Source organism: Leptonychotes weddellii, chromosome 7 (assembly GCF_054177405.1).
Source record: "Leptonychotes weddellii isolate Sample4059 chromosome 7, ASM5417740v2, whole genome shotgun sequence".
In the NCBI taxonomy this organism is placed as follows: domain Eukaryota; kingdom Metazoa; phylum Chordata; class Mammalia; order Carnivora; family Phocidae; genus Leptonychotes; species Leptonychotes weddellii.
Window position 1 is genome coordinate 121081803 of NC_138375.1, and position 16451 is coordinate 121098253.

Genomic DNA, 16451 nt, shown 5'->3' on the forward strand with positions numbered 1-16451 from the left:
GCAGGTGTCTGCCTGAGGAAGGTCTGAAGGACACAGAGCCAGAGGACCATCCTCGTGGCGACGGTTTCGGGCCTGGTGACCAGCAGATGCCCCTCCTTCTCTTGCAGCCCCTTCAATGACCGGCCGATGTGCAGGATCTGCCACGAGGGCAGCAGCCAAGAGGACTTGCTCTCCCCCTGCGAATGCACGGGGACCTTGGGGACAATTCATCGGAGCTGCCTGGAGCACTGGCTGTCGTCCTCAAACACCAGCTACTGTGAACTCTGCCACTTCAGGTTTGCAGTCGAGCGCAAACCCAGGCCGTTAGTGGAGGTCAGTCACTGGGGCACGTCCTGAAAACTTAGCTCTAATGAGCAAATGATGTCTGCTTTTATGCCCGGATCACAAACCTGGTGCAGCTCAGTGAAGCACAGCAATAGCAGCGTGCGTGAGTGTGAGTGAGTGTGCGTGAGTGTGTGTGGGTGCATGAGTGTGCGTGTGTGTGTGTGAGAGACACAGAAACAGTTCACACGCTCGCTCCGAAGCCAGCAGTAGAAAGGTGATCTCCACGAGGAGACAGGAGAGTGGGGAAGTTGACAGAGCTGCTTCCCCTTTTTCCATCCCTACGAAATGGAACAAAGAGATCCAACACTCTCTCTTTGCACACCATCTGCCCAATTTGAAGCAACAGGTAAGTGGGCATTTGGGTTGCGTAGCCTGAGAGGTCTCTGTGAAAAAATAGAGGTGCACAGGATAATGGATGCTGACTTACTCTTCTGGGGTCTGAGTAAGTTCCTTGACCTTAGGTAAGTAATTTTACCTCTTGAAATTACTATGAAGCTTAAATGAGGTAAGATTTCTAAAGCACTTAGAATACCAAGTACATATCCAAGTGTTTGAATTAAAAAAAAAAAAAATCTCTCTTAGGAAATTATACACAAGCTTTTTTCAGCTAATAACCTAGCACTGGAATCTCTTTTCTTTAAAAGGCAGGCATTTCAACCCAGCCATTAAAATGGCAGGACACTCTTTCATATTTTAGGAGCCACACATTTCTCCTTTAGACCAAAGGTCTAGTCCTGTATTAGCTAGAAGCAGCGGAAAATATCATTAGACTATTTTGCCTTCTCTCCTACCCTCCATTTCTACTAGTCAATTAAAAATTGGATGTTAGCAACAATAAATATTCTAATATATTATGAGCCAGAGCTAACCTTTGAAAGAGACCGAGACCAAGATTATGGGCCTCTAATCCAGACCCACTGATAACCTCCCCCTTCCTTCAGCAGCTGACCCAGCAGAACTTTGGCATTAAACTAAAGCTAGAAATCAAGACGCCCTTCTTGGAGACTTTAAAGCAGGACGTTAGCACCTTGGCACTTACGGCTCTGGAGAGCTCTGCATATACCTGCTCTCCTGTTTGACCTTGAAAATTTAATCAGGACCTGTAAACTGGGGCCTGTTTTAGCTATGACATACTTGCCAAATGGCACGAGATTTATTTGACTTGCCTCAGTACACCTTCTGCTTTAAGACTCTGGATCGAGTGACCTCTTAATTTAGCAGTCTTGCTGCTTGACATCCACTATCAGAAATTCCTATTTTAATCTGGCCCCACGCCACATTCCCTGGGATTTACATTTCAGAACTTCTCTGCAGAGGTGGGGGCCGGGGGCGGGGTGAGTATAATTAAACAATAAACAAGGGAGGCGAAGATTTCTCAAGCCCAAAGGCGAAAGTGAAAAAGAAGCCTATTTCTCCTCTCCAGAAATTTCTGGAACCTCCCCAAGTTGATACTGCACCTTCTCCAGGGAAGCTAGCTTCCCGGAGTAAAAACAAAACAAAACAAAAAAACAAAAACACAACTCTGGTTAAAAGGGCTACAATCCAGTGGTCTTCACTGGTATCTCCCCAGTAAAGAAGACTCTTATTTTTGCTTGGTAAAAATCCCAGTGTGTGTGTGTGTGTGCGTGCGCACGCACATGTGTGTGCTCACGTGCACATGTCGGTTTTGTCCAACTAACGTGCCTGTGTCGAATCATCCAGTGAACCCCTTCCATCGCGGAGAGGAAAACATGCACCCACACACAGAGGTTCTTCAAAGTTGCCTATGCTTGGCCACAGACTCTGGGATCTTAGGCAGCCAAAGTTACACAAGGAATCAAGGCAAATGACCTTGAGAATGTGTGAGGTGCTCTGTAAGATTTAGGGCCTCGCCTACAAAAACTTCGCCCAAACGGTCGCCGGTGGTGAAATTTTCATTGCACAAATGGAATGTGACATTTTTCAGAGTTAATGATGATTGAACAAGTTGAAAGTGAAAGGCAAACCTTCTCAAGCCGGGGGAGGCTGGCCGTTTGATCATCCCATGGCGAAATGAACTTGCTGTTTGACCACAAGCAATAAAAAGAAGTTGTCTTTGGTTTCTCAGCTGGAGGACAAATGAGAACCAGGTGCAGGCAGATTTTTCAACAAATGACATTACTAATTGACTTTTCTACTCTTACCAAAAGGCAGGTTTATTCACACTGAGCTTTGCTTCATATTTTTATCTCGAGATAACCAAGCATCTTTTTTGGAAAATCAGCAAAACCCGCCTATTTGGGTTAAGCATTGCGAGTATTGTTACTTTATTTCTCATTTGTACTCTTTCAGTTGCTTTAATCATTACTGTATCTACCAGTTGGATCTGCCTTCTCATTAAAATTCTATAACTTTGAATTTCAAAATCAATATGACAATAATAGCTTCTTGTTTGCCAGAGGAAGTGGTTGAAAAAGTCATTTATAAATGTTATTTGTCAGCACCCAGGTGTTAACATTGGTCAGAATCACTGCCACACCTCAAATTCCCTCTGTTCAGGAAACTCCCCCAGTCCTTCATCCAACATAGCCCTAATCCTCCTGATCACCACCGTTGGGAAGACACTGCCCCATTCCTTCCTTTCTTGCACTCTCTGCGGCCAGCAGCTGGGTGTTCATTTTTCATAGATCAGAAACCCAGAGTTTCTGTCTACAAGTTTCTACTCATAACGGCCCAATCAGTGGACCAGTTTGTATTAGCACCTCCAACATGGACACCACGTCCTCACTTAGCCAGTGCCCATCTGTGAGACATAGCTCAGTTTCTCAGAGCTGCAACAGGGGGAGAGTGAGCTAGGGGCTCTCCATGATATCCTTAGTGTCTATAAATACTTGCAAAAAATACGTTCCACACTTAAAATGAGGACATTCTCGATATGTGATTTATACCTCGATAATATGATTTTGTGTGTGCCTATCTACGAACCTACCTGCCTCCATGGGGAGACTAAATCATTTAGTGTCCTCTGGTAAATTAATTGGCAATTTTATATCCTAAATTTTTTTTTTTTTTTTTTTTTTTTTTTTTGCTGCTAAGTAAGCCAGTGTTAGTAACAAGGGCTAGTTTCAACCCAAGAGAGCTACTTTGTGATCATCGGTTTATTCAGATGTGGGTGAATTTCCTCTAGTCCAGCTTATGTAAATCTCTTAAGGTCTGTGTCAGTCAGGCAAAGCTTTACAGAGAAGTATTCACACAGTATGTAGCAAAAAGGAAGAGCGGATACAACACACATACATCTCACACCTCCACGGACAGCACTTCTCTCCTCTGAAGCCGTTGTCTTTTTCATTGATGATGGAAAATTTACCCAGTAGCAATTTGTCAGATAAATTATCCCCAAGAATAATGACCTGGTAGAACGCAGTAAATAGACATCCACTAACCATAAAAGGATTCGCTGAATGACCAGCCTGGGTGGTTTTATGGGCTCCTTCCTGCTCATTTTCAGTTTTCCTCATCTCTCTCTGTAAATTGAACTCTGATACCATTCTTTTATAACAAAGGGAAAAATACAGAAAACCAATAAAAGTAGCATGATGCGTTCCCCAAAATGTGTGCCTTGACTCCCTCCTACCGCGGTGATTGCATATCTGATGGGAGCAGTTTGCCAAGGAAACGCATCTTACTATGTGCAAACATCGTGCTTGCAACATGAGTTTCCACTGATGGGAGTATCTGGCACTGGGCTTTCCTAAGACATGTATCAGTAACACCCACCCTGGCCCGGGGAAACTTATGAAGTAATAGATCAGCTCAGCACCGTCCTGATTAAAATGAAATAGCCAGGAAATGGTGCAAAACTGGGGGGAGATCTTCCTAAGATCTGCTCGTCCTCTGATCGGGGAGACATGGTGATTTTTCACAGAGGGAGTGATTAGGTTTCCACATTCCTAGTTCCTTTACACAGACCCAGCTGATTGATAAGAATGGTAGGAACAATTTAAAAGCTGTTCCCTGTGACTCAGAGGTTTAGCTAAACTGAAACTGAGAATGTTTTCACACATATCAGTTACTCAGAATAATGGGATGTAAAGCGAGAGAGAGGAGGATTAAGGTTTTTTTTTCCCTAAACTTTTTATTTATGATATATATATATATATATTTTTTTTTTTTTAAGTCACTAGGGGAAAATGTTTCTAAAGTGTGCTCTAGATTCAGTGTAATCTCCAGCTACACAGCAGGAAGCCGAGCTGAACTGCTGTGGGGAAACCACTTTGTACCTTGGCATTTGCTATTTAATAGATTTAAGACTTCCCTCAAACCCTCTTAATAACTATGTATCAGGCTTAGGTAGCGACATTGCTTGGCTCTTATTATAGTGGGTTTGGTTTGGCTTTGATTTTTAATATATCCATTTAAGTAAAAACATGGTTTATGGTTTCGGAGCAGGCAAATTCCTCTCAGCAAACCCCTGTAGCATCAGGGTATTGACATAAAGGGATTCAGGGAGCTTCCCAGGCGTGCATACCACGTATTCCATTTCTCGAAGGCAGGCAGGCAAGCTCCCCCACTTCACGCCAACTCATGAGCACAGCCTAGTAAGGAAGGGAGCGGGACCATGATCCCAGCATGGGATAGGCAATCCAGAAGCACCTGCTCATTAAGTCAGTGCATGAATGGACAACCTCCCTTCCCCCAGCTGCAAACTGTATATCGTACTTTGGGCCTGTGGCTATAAATCTAAGAAGCCGACAGAATCAGGAGATTCTGACCAAGCCTGGCCCCCACTCACTCGCCGGTCCTCCGTCAGGTTTGGCAGAAGGGCAGGGGATTGCAGCCCTGTGGGCACACCAAGCAGTGAGGAGAAAACACACACTCCAGGACCCCGCAGGAAACCTCTGGCCCAAGTTAGAAAAGTGTGGTTGGGAGTAGCGCAGATGGGGCCGAATCGGAAAGATTCGGGCCCAGCTAGCCTCTGCCAAGCTTTTAGGAGGAATCCAGGCACTATACAAACAGGACACCGTAGTTCTGGGTAGAAAAGCTCATATTGAACATTCGTTAGATGAAGACACAGGTTTACCACGGTTCCGTGAGGCCAGACTCCCTCGGCGAGAAAGAAGTAAGAAAGTCTCATGCGCTGCTCTCGGCTTCTCCCTCCTATTCCGGGTCCTGTTCCGGAGGGACGAAATGGAAAAGGTCACCCCCTGGCGTCTGTAGAGTAGGGTGGGAGGGCTTTGGCTGAAACCACCAGGAGCTCCCACTTCTCCCTCTCACACCCAGGCTGACTGCCACCACCTGAGCTCGGGGCCGGTGAGCACAGGTTCCTCTCGCTCTGCCCCCAGGCTCCCTGGTCCCTCCCAACCGGAGGCAGCCCTCTGACCCGCTCCAGGCGAGGCTACAGCCTCACAAAGCAGAGGAAGGACTTGCAGCATGAAAGACAAAGAGAGGGGAGTGTGTTGAGGAAGCTTGCATGTCTAAGTTGTGGATAGCACAGCCTCCGGCTGAGTGAAGTCCTTGCTGGTGACTTTGCCAAGCAGGGCTTAACATGCCAACTCTGGCCACTGGCTTGTAACTGTAGTATATCCCACACTGGGCTGGCCGCCCACGGCCTGCAGTGAGAGCTTGGACACGTCACTTCTCTTTATGCGTTAGCTCCTCACCAGCCAAGTAAAGCAGAGTTCACAAACTGGCTTGCTCACTCATGCACACAGGTGTGCTTTTTGCTTCAACACTTTTTAAAATTTTTTTAAAATTTTTAAAGATTTTATCCATTTTTATTAGAGAGAAAGAGAGAGCATGAGCGGGGGCGGGGGGTGGCGGGGGCAGAGGAGAAGCAGACTCCTCGCTGAGCAGGGAGCCTGATGCGGGGCTCGATCCCAGGACCCTGGGACCATGACCTGAGCCGAAGGCAGACGCTTAACCGACTGAGCCACCCAGGCGCCCCTATCCACTTATATTTATTTTACGGTAACCTTGTGTCCTCCACCCGTAGTTGTTCTGTTTTGAATTTTCATCTTGGTTCTGGTGGCTAATCTGGCAGTCGCTCCGTTACTTAAAGCTTAGTTACAAAGAAGGTGTTTTAAGGTGTCTATTAAATTCACAGCTTGCTTCATTAAAAATCGCTTCATTAAAAAAGCAAGCCAACCGAAGTGTTCCCATGGCCGTGCCAGATGGAAGGGAGCTCACTGCTTGTTGCCTGTGCTTTCAGCCCATCCACTGCTGGTACAGGATTAATTTGGAGGGAAAATCCAGTTCCGTGCATAGAAAGAATTACATGACCAGATTCTATTATTTTAAATTGTACTGAACTTGGGTTGAAATACAAATTAGAATCCATGTTCAGAAGAGGACCTTTGGCAGTCTAGCAGGGCTCCCTTCCGCTGGCTCGCTGAGGATGCAAAGATGCAAAATGCCAAGAGTTGCTTCACCCAACTTTTTAAATTTCATTCTGTATTTTAAAAAATACAAAGGAGGGGGCGCCTGGGTGCCTTAGCCAGTTAAGTGTCCGACTCTTGATTTCGGCTCAGGTCATGATCTCAGGGTCGTGGAATCGAGCCCCTGCATCAGGCTCTGTGCTCAACGTAGTCTGCTTGTCCGCTGTCCCTCAGCTCCTCCCCTCCCCCCGCGCTTGCTCTCTCTCAAAAACAATAAAATAAATTAAAAATACAAAGGAGGATGAAGAATAATGTCTCAAACAGGTGCATCTCCACCACCTAGAATTAACAAACCTTAGCATCTTGTGAGCGACAGACCTTTCCAAGGAACAATGTCTTTGTGGAGACGGACAGAAAACGGCTGTAGTCTTCACTAATTCACCCACAGATGTTCTCTCATACAGGAGAAAACTGAGCCGGGTTTTCCTTAAGCCCATCTGGGCCAAGAATAAGAGGCAGTAAACAAAATGAGACCAATAATCCTGCAAGATTCCGGACCCTTTTAGCTAACTCCCAGTGTAAGAACAAATAGGACGGCGAGCATGGCCACCGAGAGGCCCACTTCTTTGAAGGGCAGGCAGTTAGAAGCTATTATGTGGGAGTTAGGGGTGGCGATAGTGGAGGTGAAACTGTCCCTAGGCAACTGGCAGGAGAGCTTTGTAAAGCGGAGTCTGAGAGAGGAGCGTTGCTGTGTCATCGAATGACCAAAGCTGGAAATCGTCTTTCCCTAAGTCCTGCCACCGGAACTGCCCTGTGCAGGTACAATGTTTCAGGTTGAAAAGAAGGGAGACATGGATTACAGATTTCAGATGCAGCGTTACAGACTCTGCATACGGCCCCCCACTGGGGGCTTCCGCCACCCTTCCCCTTGCCTCTTCAGTTTTGTGTCAATAGCTGGCACTTTTAACTCCAGAGAAAGAATACACATTATTAAACAAACAATGGCGTGAAATATTGCAAGCAGTACATGATTATAGTTAAACACTGCCTAATGAACAGTTGTATTCGAACGAGCAAAGCCGAGAAGTGTCTTCACTTAGGCAGTGGGAAATCAGTGGCTGTTCAGTCGCAGAGTGATTCGCTATATGCCTGTTTACGGGAGAAACGTCGTTTTCCAGAAGAGGCACAGATCTTGACGTGACCCCCAAATCCAGGGGCAAATGCTTAATTTCACTTTGAGTCCACCTATTTGTAGCCTCAAGATTTCACATCCCAAAGGGTTTTTCTTCTTAAGTTGTTTACCCATTTCCTAGGCAAAAGAGAACTTATATGAGCATCCTGTAGTGCTCATATAACCATCTGATTCCCATGCCTCTGTCCTCATATGGATACTATCCCATTTTGTAAGTAAAGAAGCTGAGACTTTGAGATGGTAAGTCACTCTTCAGAGATCTCAAGTACTTTCAGCCGCAGGGCTAGTAGGTGGAGAAGGCAGAAGAACCCAGGTCTCCATGACCCCCTTAGTCCTTGATGTTCCCAACCATACCTGGCTTCTTCCGTCCTGGCTCGAAAGTACTTCTTTTCTTTTTCTTTTTCTTTTGTTAAGATTTTATTTATGTATTTGACAGAGAGGGAGGGAGAGAGAACACGCACAAGCAGGGGGAGAGGCAGGCAGAAGGAGAGGGAGAAGCAGACTACCTACTGAGCAGGGAGCCCGATGTGGGACTCGATCCCAGGATCATGACCTGAGCCAAAGGCAGACGCTTAACTGACTGAGCCACCCAGGCGCCCCAGAAGTACTTCTTTTCACTTGTTCGTTGACATGGACGCACACAAGCACTCACTGAGCCAAGGGCTTCTCCACCCATAGCCAACCTTCCTAAGAGACTAGATGTACCGATGATTAAAGCCCCGATCTCCTCTTAACACTGAATTCGCCTGTTAAACCTAAAGCTGCTAGTTAAGGGGGTGGGAGAATGAATGGGCAGAGCACAGGATTTTTAAGGCAGTGAACCTACTCTGAACAATGGTGGATACATGTCATTTTGCATTTGTGCAAGCCCATAAAATTACAGTATTAAGAGCGAACCCTAACATAAACTCTGGACCCTGGCCACTGATGACGTGTCAGTAGAGATGCATCGACTGTAACAAATGCACCACTCTGGTGGGGATGTTGAGAATGGGGGAGTCTCTGCAGCTGTGCGGGTAGGGGGCATATGGGAACTCAATTTTGCTATGAACCTAAAATTGCTCTTAAAAATAAAGTCTGTCTGGGGCGCCTGGGTGGCTCCATCTGTTAAGCATCTGCCTTCAGCTCTGGTCTTGATCCCAGGGTCCTGGGATCGAGCCCTGTGTCGGGCTCCCTGCTCAGTGGGGAGTCTGCTTCTCCTTCTCCCTCTTCTTTTGCCCCTCCTCCCCCAGCTCATGTTCGCTCTCTCTCGCACGCGTTCTCTCTCTCAAATAAATAGTCTAAAAAATTAAAGATAAAGTATTGAAAGAAACCACACAGACTTGAGCTGGGTCGGATTGAGAGTGGGATAGTGGACTGGCATTGCTTCTCTGTGCCCCTTCCCGCCCCCCCCGCCCCAAGTCCGAGGTAGCCCAAGCTCTTAGTTACGGCAGCCTGGTAGGAGCTGAAGAGGTCGTTCATTTCCAAGGACATTACACACCCTTTCTTTGTTTCTTCTCATCTAGTTACTCCTTCTCCACATTTGAGTCTTCATTTTACTGAGTCATTTGGTCCCCAGTTTCTTCCGAGATTTCCCCTCAGGGAGAGATATCATTAGAAAGCCCCACAAACGCAATAGTGTTAAGAGCCTTTTCCCTCCTTTCATGAACGGCTGTGAAGGCTAATCACTCCTAATGTGGCTGTCCGCATTTGTGATGTAAACTTCTTTAAGGACTGTCCTCTAGATCTTTCAAGTTGGTAAAACTGGTTTTGCAACGCACGAAGGAAAACACTGGCTTTTCTCTTGAATTACTGGCATAACTGCCTCATTGCTTCCCTTGCTTCCCTTTCGTGACAGGTGCAGCAGATTTGGGGAAAGATAAGAAAGACCCTATCGGTTCTGGTGCCTTGGCTTCTCCCTCCTTCATCTTTCACTAACTGTGTCTTTCTGTCCCTCATCAACTGCCTGCCTGCATGCTCTCAGACAGGACCCTGTGATATCATCTGATAAAATTTCTTTGCAATCCATTATTACAGAGTTAGAGGGATAGATTTACACCGCAACGGACGTGCGAGAGGAAAGTTAGGATTGTATGTGTATAATGTGAGGGAGAGAGAAAACTCATCTGAAGCTTCTAGTTCACTGAAAAATGGGTTTAATTCTTAGGTACACCACTTAGGAAAATGTATAAAAATCTGCTTGTGAAGATTGAGTTCAGATTAAAAGAAGAAAAGGAAATATTTTCTACTCATTACTTGACAATTACTTCGCCTCCAGCAATGCTATTAGAAACAGGAGGTTGGAATAGACAGTGAGGTTCAAAATCTTCTGGGGTCCGGAGGGAAAATGGCTAATATAGCATATATGAAATGCTGGCAAGTAGCTGCAGCAGGAACATTGTAAAATAGGATTTATAGGCATTTAAGGACTTTTATCTGGGAAGAATTAGTAAAAGCAGAAATTGGGAGATGAAGGGAAAATATCCACCGTCCTAGAAAACAATGCCTCCACTCCTCTTTTCCTACATCCAAAGGCTCGATCGTTACATGAAAAGTGGGAGATTCTGGGAGAAAAGGCATGAGAGACGGGAGGGATAAAATCGCTCTAATGTTTTTCTGAACACCGACCTATCTGCTTAAAGTCTCCGACTCTAATGTTGAAACCCAGAGGTCATCCATACACCAAAATATACACACTTTCAGCTCTTTGGGAGACATACCTGCAGATACATACCTGAGAAATAACCCAGTTAGATGAAGATGTGGCCAGGCAAAAGGAACACCAATCAAAATTCACGCTGAGTGGAAGGGTTCTTTAGCGGAATCCACAAGACACTTCGAAGTGTTTTTACCAACGGGCTTTTCCAGTCTCAGATTTGTTAAGCGGCTTTATTGAGATTTAATTCATGTATCATACAGTCCCCCCACTTAAAGTGTACGGTTTGGTGACACCTAGCATATTCACAGAGGTGTGTGATCATCACCACCATCTCCTGTAGGACATTTTCATCACTGAAAAAAGAAACCTCCTACTTCAGCCTTCACTCCCTGGTCCTCCCCCCGCTGCTACCTCCAGCCCTGGGCAACCACTAATCTGTTATATATCTCTATGGATTTGCCTATAAATGGAACCGTACAATACGTGGTCGTTTGTGATCGGCTTGCTTCACTTAGTGTAACGTTTGTAAGGTCTAGTCTCAGATTTTGCAGAAAACGTATCTTAATCTTCCTGGCTATTATTTTATGTATTCTTGATCCCTTCCCAATACCCTCCTTAATATACAACTCCTACTAGTTATCACGGACTGAGTGCTTGCCCTGCGCCCCTGTTCTGGACACTCGACATTCTATTTGTGTCTCCATTTTAGAAAGGAGGACACTGGTACAGAGATGTCAATGGCTCTTTTTCCTCTTCAAGTGTTGCCCCTTCCCTATCACAGTTTATGAGCTGAAACCCTGTTCATTTTTTTTCTATTTTATTGTATGGAAATCATATGCACATTGATTTTTTTTATATTGTCTGAATGCTTTCCATCTTTGCTCAGTGTGAGTCCTTTTCTTCCTTTAAGCCCATTAATTTAATTTGGTTGCTTTCGTAGCTCTGCTGTCCTGCAGCCATACAATTAATTTTTTAAATATCACATTTTGTGCCCTAGGTTAATTTTTTTTTAAAACCAGCATCTAAGGAGAAATTAAGGGTTCTCGGACACAGTCAAATCCTACTACTGCCCCCATTCTTAAATTTTTCAAAGCTCAGAAAGGTGACCTGAACCAAGCAGTGTCTCAAGACAATTTAAGGAAATACTCTAGAACAGTGTTTATTCCCCTCAGATCTGTTTGAGAAGCTGATAAAAGCTTGAACTCTCTCCCCTGAAAGGCGCAGACATCTGGTGTTCAAATACAGTCTCCAAGGGCTCTCAGGTTTTCCAAAGCTCTGCACCTTAGTCAAGGACCCCTGATCTGGAAAGACAGTTATGTAAATGGCGAGGGAACATGTAAGTTTTCCAAAAGTGTCTCCTGCCCCCTTACAATGTTTTGCACATGAGAAGTAAGGGAAATTTCTCAACACTTCGTGGCAAATTCCCTCTTCCCTAAGGAGGCCGCATTATAATTCTTTGGGTGCCACAGTCGTGCATATGGTTTGCTAGTCTTGAAGGGAGAGCTAGTGATTTAGTTATGCACTGGGCTAGTTATTAACTCAGCTTCTTCCGTGCTTGGCTTGGTTCTGCATGGGGACCTACTCGGGGCACATGTCTCCGGATCACTCAAGCTAAAAATGTCCGTGTGTCTCCCAGCTGGACTGGAGCTTTCCCACAGACAGCACCTGTGTTCATCCAGCCGGACTCCTGCTTGCCCTGTTATGCCAGTCCTTGATGTCGTGGCCCATGTCATTTGAACTGCCCCTTAAGAATGTCTTCCCTGAAGACAGCTCTGTGAGCCTTGTAGCAAAATGGTCCCTAAACAGTGACCCTAATCAAGAGAAGCAATGCCATCAAATACCACCACGGCATAGTTCTGCCTAGCATTCTGATACTCAGGGCCCTGTACCCAATGAAGGGTGTCCCAAAAGTCCAGGGGAGCAATAAAGACAGGTGGTTGAGTTTGGCCTGGACAGAAAGACGGAGACTCTCTAATCTAGATGTGAGGAGGCTTGGGAAGGACACGTCCGAAATCTTGAAAATCATGAACGGCTTCAACAGTGAGCCCATGGAGTGGGTAGCACCATCCAAATGGCTTACAGGCTAGGGGGCTACCATTGAAATTTGAGGACAGGGAGATTTAAAAATAAAAAGGTATCAGCAAATACTGCAGCACAGGGACTTAGGCCACTGCCTGAAGTGGAGCCTTGAGAGATTCCAGATCCAGTCATTGCTAGGAGGTACCTCATGTCAGCAAGGTCAGCTGGGCCATCTTGTCTATTTGGGATCCTTTTTGGCAGTAGGTGGCCCTGGTGAGACTGTCTCTTCTGTCCTCCATCCTGCACGTGCTCCATGTTTCACTGCAACCCTTCCCCCACACTCCGCTCGAGGAGGAGGGAGGCGTGGGAGGGGGGTGCTCACACTCATATCGTTACTCTACCTCTGAGGGACACCGATTTTTTAAATATCCCATCTTGAGGACCTGGCTGTGAATTTGATTTCTCTCTCTATATATATTCCTTTAAATATCCCCAATGACCAAAACAGAGATTTATTATCCTTATTCCTATTATTCATCAGAATCTCCTCTTTGGTCCAGGGTTCCAGTTGGGGCTCTTACTTGGTACGCTGTCCAGGCACTTTTTGCCCCGTGATCCTGGTCTTCTGCTGGAAGTAATTATTCAAAGCTTCAGAAACCTGGGGTCCAACAGCAGGCCAGCAGAGGGGGTGTCAGGTGCCAGCCAGGGGCCCCATAAGAGCCAAATGAAGCAGGGCTCAGGGACCTGGGGCTGCTGGTGGCATCCTGTTGATAACAGACTACACGGTATGATGCCATTACCTCCCAGAGCAAATCATTTCTATTTTTGGCATGATGCATGCCAATTATCAATTTCTTCTGGAAATTTCTGTTTCCGTGCCCTCTAGCCTCCCTTCTTCATCTCCTCTTCTTACGTCTCTGGCTTTCCACTGATCACATATGCCACATAATTCTGCAGCATCCTTCCATATTTTGGATAAGCAGTCTCCATTTGGCTGTGATCATGTCTGCATGGTGATGATCTAAAATAATTAGAGCAAAATGATTCCCATTTTGCTTATATCTGAAGTTGTGATAATGTATAAAATTATTTTGCCATCTAGTCCTGCTGTGCCGCCAATCTTATCTTTGGAAAACTTCAAACCGTTGGTGTGGGTGTGCGTCGCATTTGTTTAAATAATGCCACCGCCAAATTACAATGTCTCCGACACAAATATGGTATTTATGGAGCATTATAGCCCATTAATTGGCTTACTGGCCTAAATCCTCCAGGGACCATCACAAATCTCCAGGGTGCCCTTGAACGTACGCTTCAGCCAAATCACAGCTGTGAATACCAGCACCACTGGTGAGCATGTGTCTGTGGCAGAAATTGCTGTACCGTATTTGACCAGCAGAGTCAGGGCGAGTGGTCTTATGTATGCATGTATGTATCTCAGTTAAACTCATCCTGTTCCTGCTCTAAGTGATCCTCCGGTCAGAAGGATTCATATTCTTCCTTGGCTCATATTTATCAAGCACAGATTAAGTATTTTAGGAAATGGGAATATAACTGCGAACAGGCCAGAATGTTCTTAATGTTGTATCTTAATAGAGCTTACCCGCTAGGGAGACAGACATGGGATAAATAAGTCAATAAATGAAAAGGTTATTTCTGATAGTGATAAAACTTATAAAGGAAGAACCAAGTTGTCATAAAGAATAACTTGGTGAGAGAAGGTGTGGTGGTTCTTCTCGGAAGAGGTGACCTTGGAGCAGAGAAGTGACCCAAAAAGGAGCCAGACGTGGGAAAAAGTGTACCAGGGAGAAGGACCAACCCCCACAGAGGCCCTCAGGCAGGAACCAGCTCAGCATTTCCCAAATCAGGAAGAAACACCAAGAAGGCACATGGCTTGAGAGGTCAAAGGAGCCAGATTCCAGGTGCCCAAACTTTTGCCTCACGGACCCACTGGTGCTCTGTTGAAGCCTGTGGATCCCTTCAGAATCATGGAATGCATGGATGGCCCATTTGGAATGCAGCGATAACCCATTACACTCTAATACAGCTATCAAAGTATTGAAAACACCAAAGTTGTGATGTAAAATCTAAGTGCTTCTTTAACACAATTTGTGGCAGATCTGATAACCAACTCTGAGGTAGCAATATGTCACGATGTCTGCCACAATGTAACGGGATGTGAAATATCTGTGATTTTCATTGATCACAAAGCCACAGGTACTGCTCATACCAGTAAGATTTTCGCCATAACTCAGTGAGATGCTAGATTTCAATTAGAGGTTGTGAAAATCCCCATCCCCAAATCACAGATCCCACGAATCTTACCCTTGGACCCCAAACAACCTGGGCCGCATCACGCAGGGCTCGTGGGCCACGGCGAGGTGTTAGACTCTGTGCCGTGGGGAGCCACCAGGGAATTTGAAGCGAGAGAAGTAGGGTAGTCTTGCTGCTTTAGAGAAACTGGATTCGAGGATACCAGGAACAGGAGGGTGAGGAGGCAATTGCAGGTGAGAGGCGAGGCTGGCTTGGAAGCGTAGTGGCGCTGGAGAGAGAGACGTGAATGTGTTCAAGATGTATTCCAGAAGAACCAACAGGACGCATGGCTCTCTTGCCTGTGGGGCACGGGGATGAGGAGAGGCACAATCAGGATGGGGTGGAGGGTATTGACAGGAGCCAGCAGGTGCTGTGGGACAACATGGGTGGGAGCTGGGTAATGCCGGTGAACCCAGGGCCCCGTGGTGGACCTGGTCGAGTTTGACACATTGCTTGCACAGACAGATGTCTAGGAAGCAGTGAATGCACAGCCTGGGCTCAGAAGAGCTCTGGGCTGAAAGACGAGGCACACGCTCTCTAGTTGAACCTGATGTCTTGAACAAAAGTGGGAACTTGAGGCAGAGAGAGAGGGTCCTTCACCACTCCCCTCAAAGCCTCACCATCCTCACTCCTGTGAGGGAGACTCCTGTTTTTTTTTTACTCCCCCAAAGAGGTGAAAAAACTTGATGAGCATTTGGGGGAGCTAACGGGGGGCCACTGGAAAGCAGCCTCTCTGCTCTCATTTTAGCCCCTGCATGGTGCTACTTCCCCAACCTTACCCACTGTGGGGGCAAACAGAAATTAGGATCAAGATTTCATGGAGTTATACATGAAACTAATATAATACAGTAGAACACTCTATGTCCATTACACTTCAATTAAAAAAAATTTTTTTTAAGGAAAAAAAATATTTTGTGGGATTCTATGTAGTGCAAAAACAAGCTGAGGGAAAGAGTTGAAAGAACAGTAGGCTGGAGATCTCAAACCCTGGCTCCTCTACCATGTAACCTTGAACAAATAGCTTAACCTCACTGGGGCTTAAGATCCTAATTCAAAATGGGAATAATAACACCACCTGCTGTTATGAAATGCCGTGAAAATATCTGGCATATAACAGGCACTCAGTGCATATTTTTGGTTGAAACTGAGTTGTATAATTTTTAAATGGACATGTGACATTGTCCCTTTCTCGTGTAGTTCAACGTAGTTTTCAGGTAGAAAAAAACAGATTGTAATTGTGAAAAAAACAGTACAAAGGACCTTGAATGATTTACTGGATTTCTCATGCTGTTTCATGACCTGTGGAAAAACAGATGGCATTCCACAATTATTTACATCTTAAAAAAAAACAAAAACACTTGAACAGAAACTACAGGTTTTTCACCTTGTAGCAACAAAATAACGTGTAGATATTTCTCTTCGAAACCTAAAAAGACGGATACATAAGGATCTCTACTCCAGAAGGCTAAACGCAGTGAACTTCAGGACCTGATGTCTACCCACCAACAAAAGTGTCTCCTCACCAATTTTCCGGTCAGGGCTAGTGGCATCCAGATGTTTATTCATTCATTTTCATTAAACGCATTGACTGTGCTCCAGCCCTGCTCTTAGATGGAGGCATACAAGGACGAATGGA

The 16451-nt window shown here is 45.5% G+C and overlaps 1 protein-coding gene across 3 annotated transcripts in view; it reads left to right on the plus strand.

Moving 5' to 3' along the window:
• The window catches only part of MARCHF3 (membrane associated ring-CH-type finger 3), a 123064-nt gene that overhangs the window by 92143 nt on the left and 14470 nt on the right, over positions 1–16451 (plus strand). For all 3 annotated transcript variants that reach the window (XM_081827154.1, XM_081827155.1, XM_081827153.1), the window contains exon 3: positions 108–312. In XM_081827154.1, the coding sequence (XP_081683280.1) occupies positions 108–312 (205 nt within the window). The remainder of the gene's footprint in view (positions 1–107; positions 313–16451) is intronic.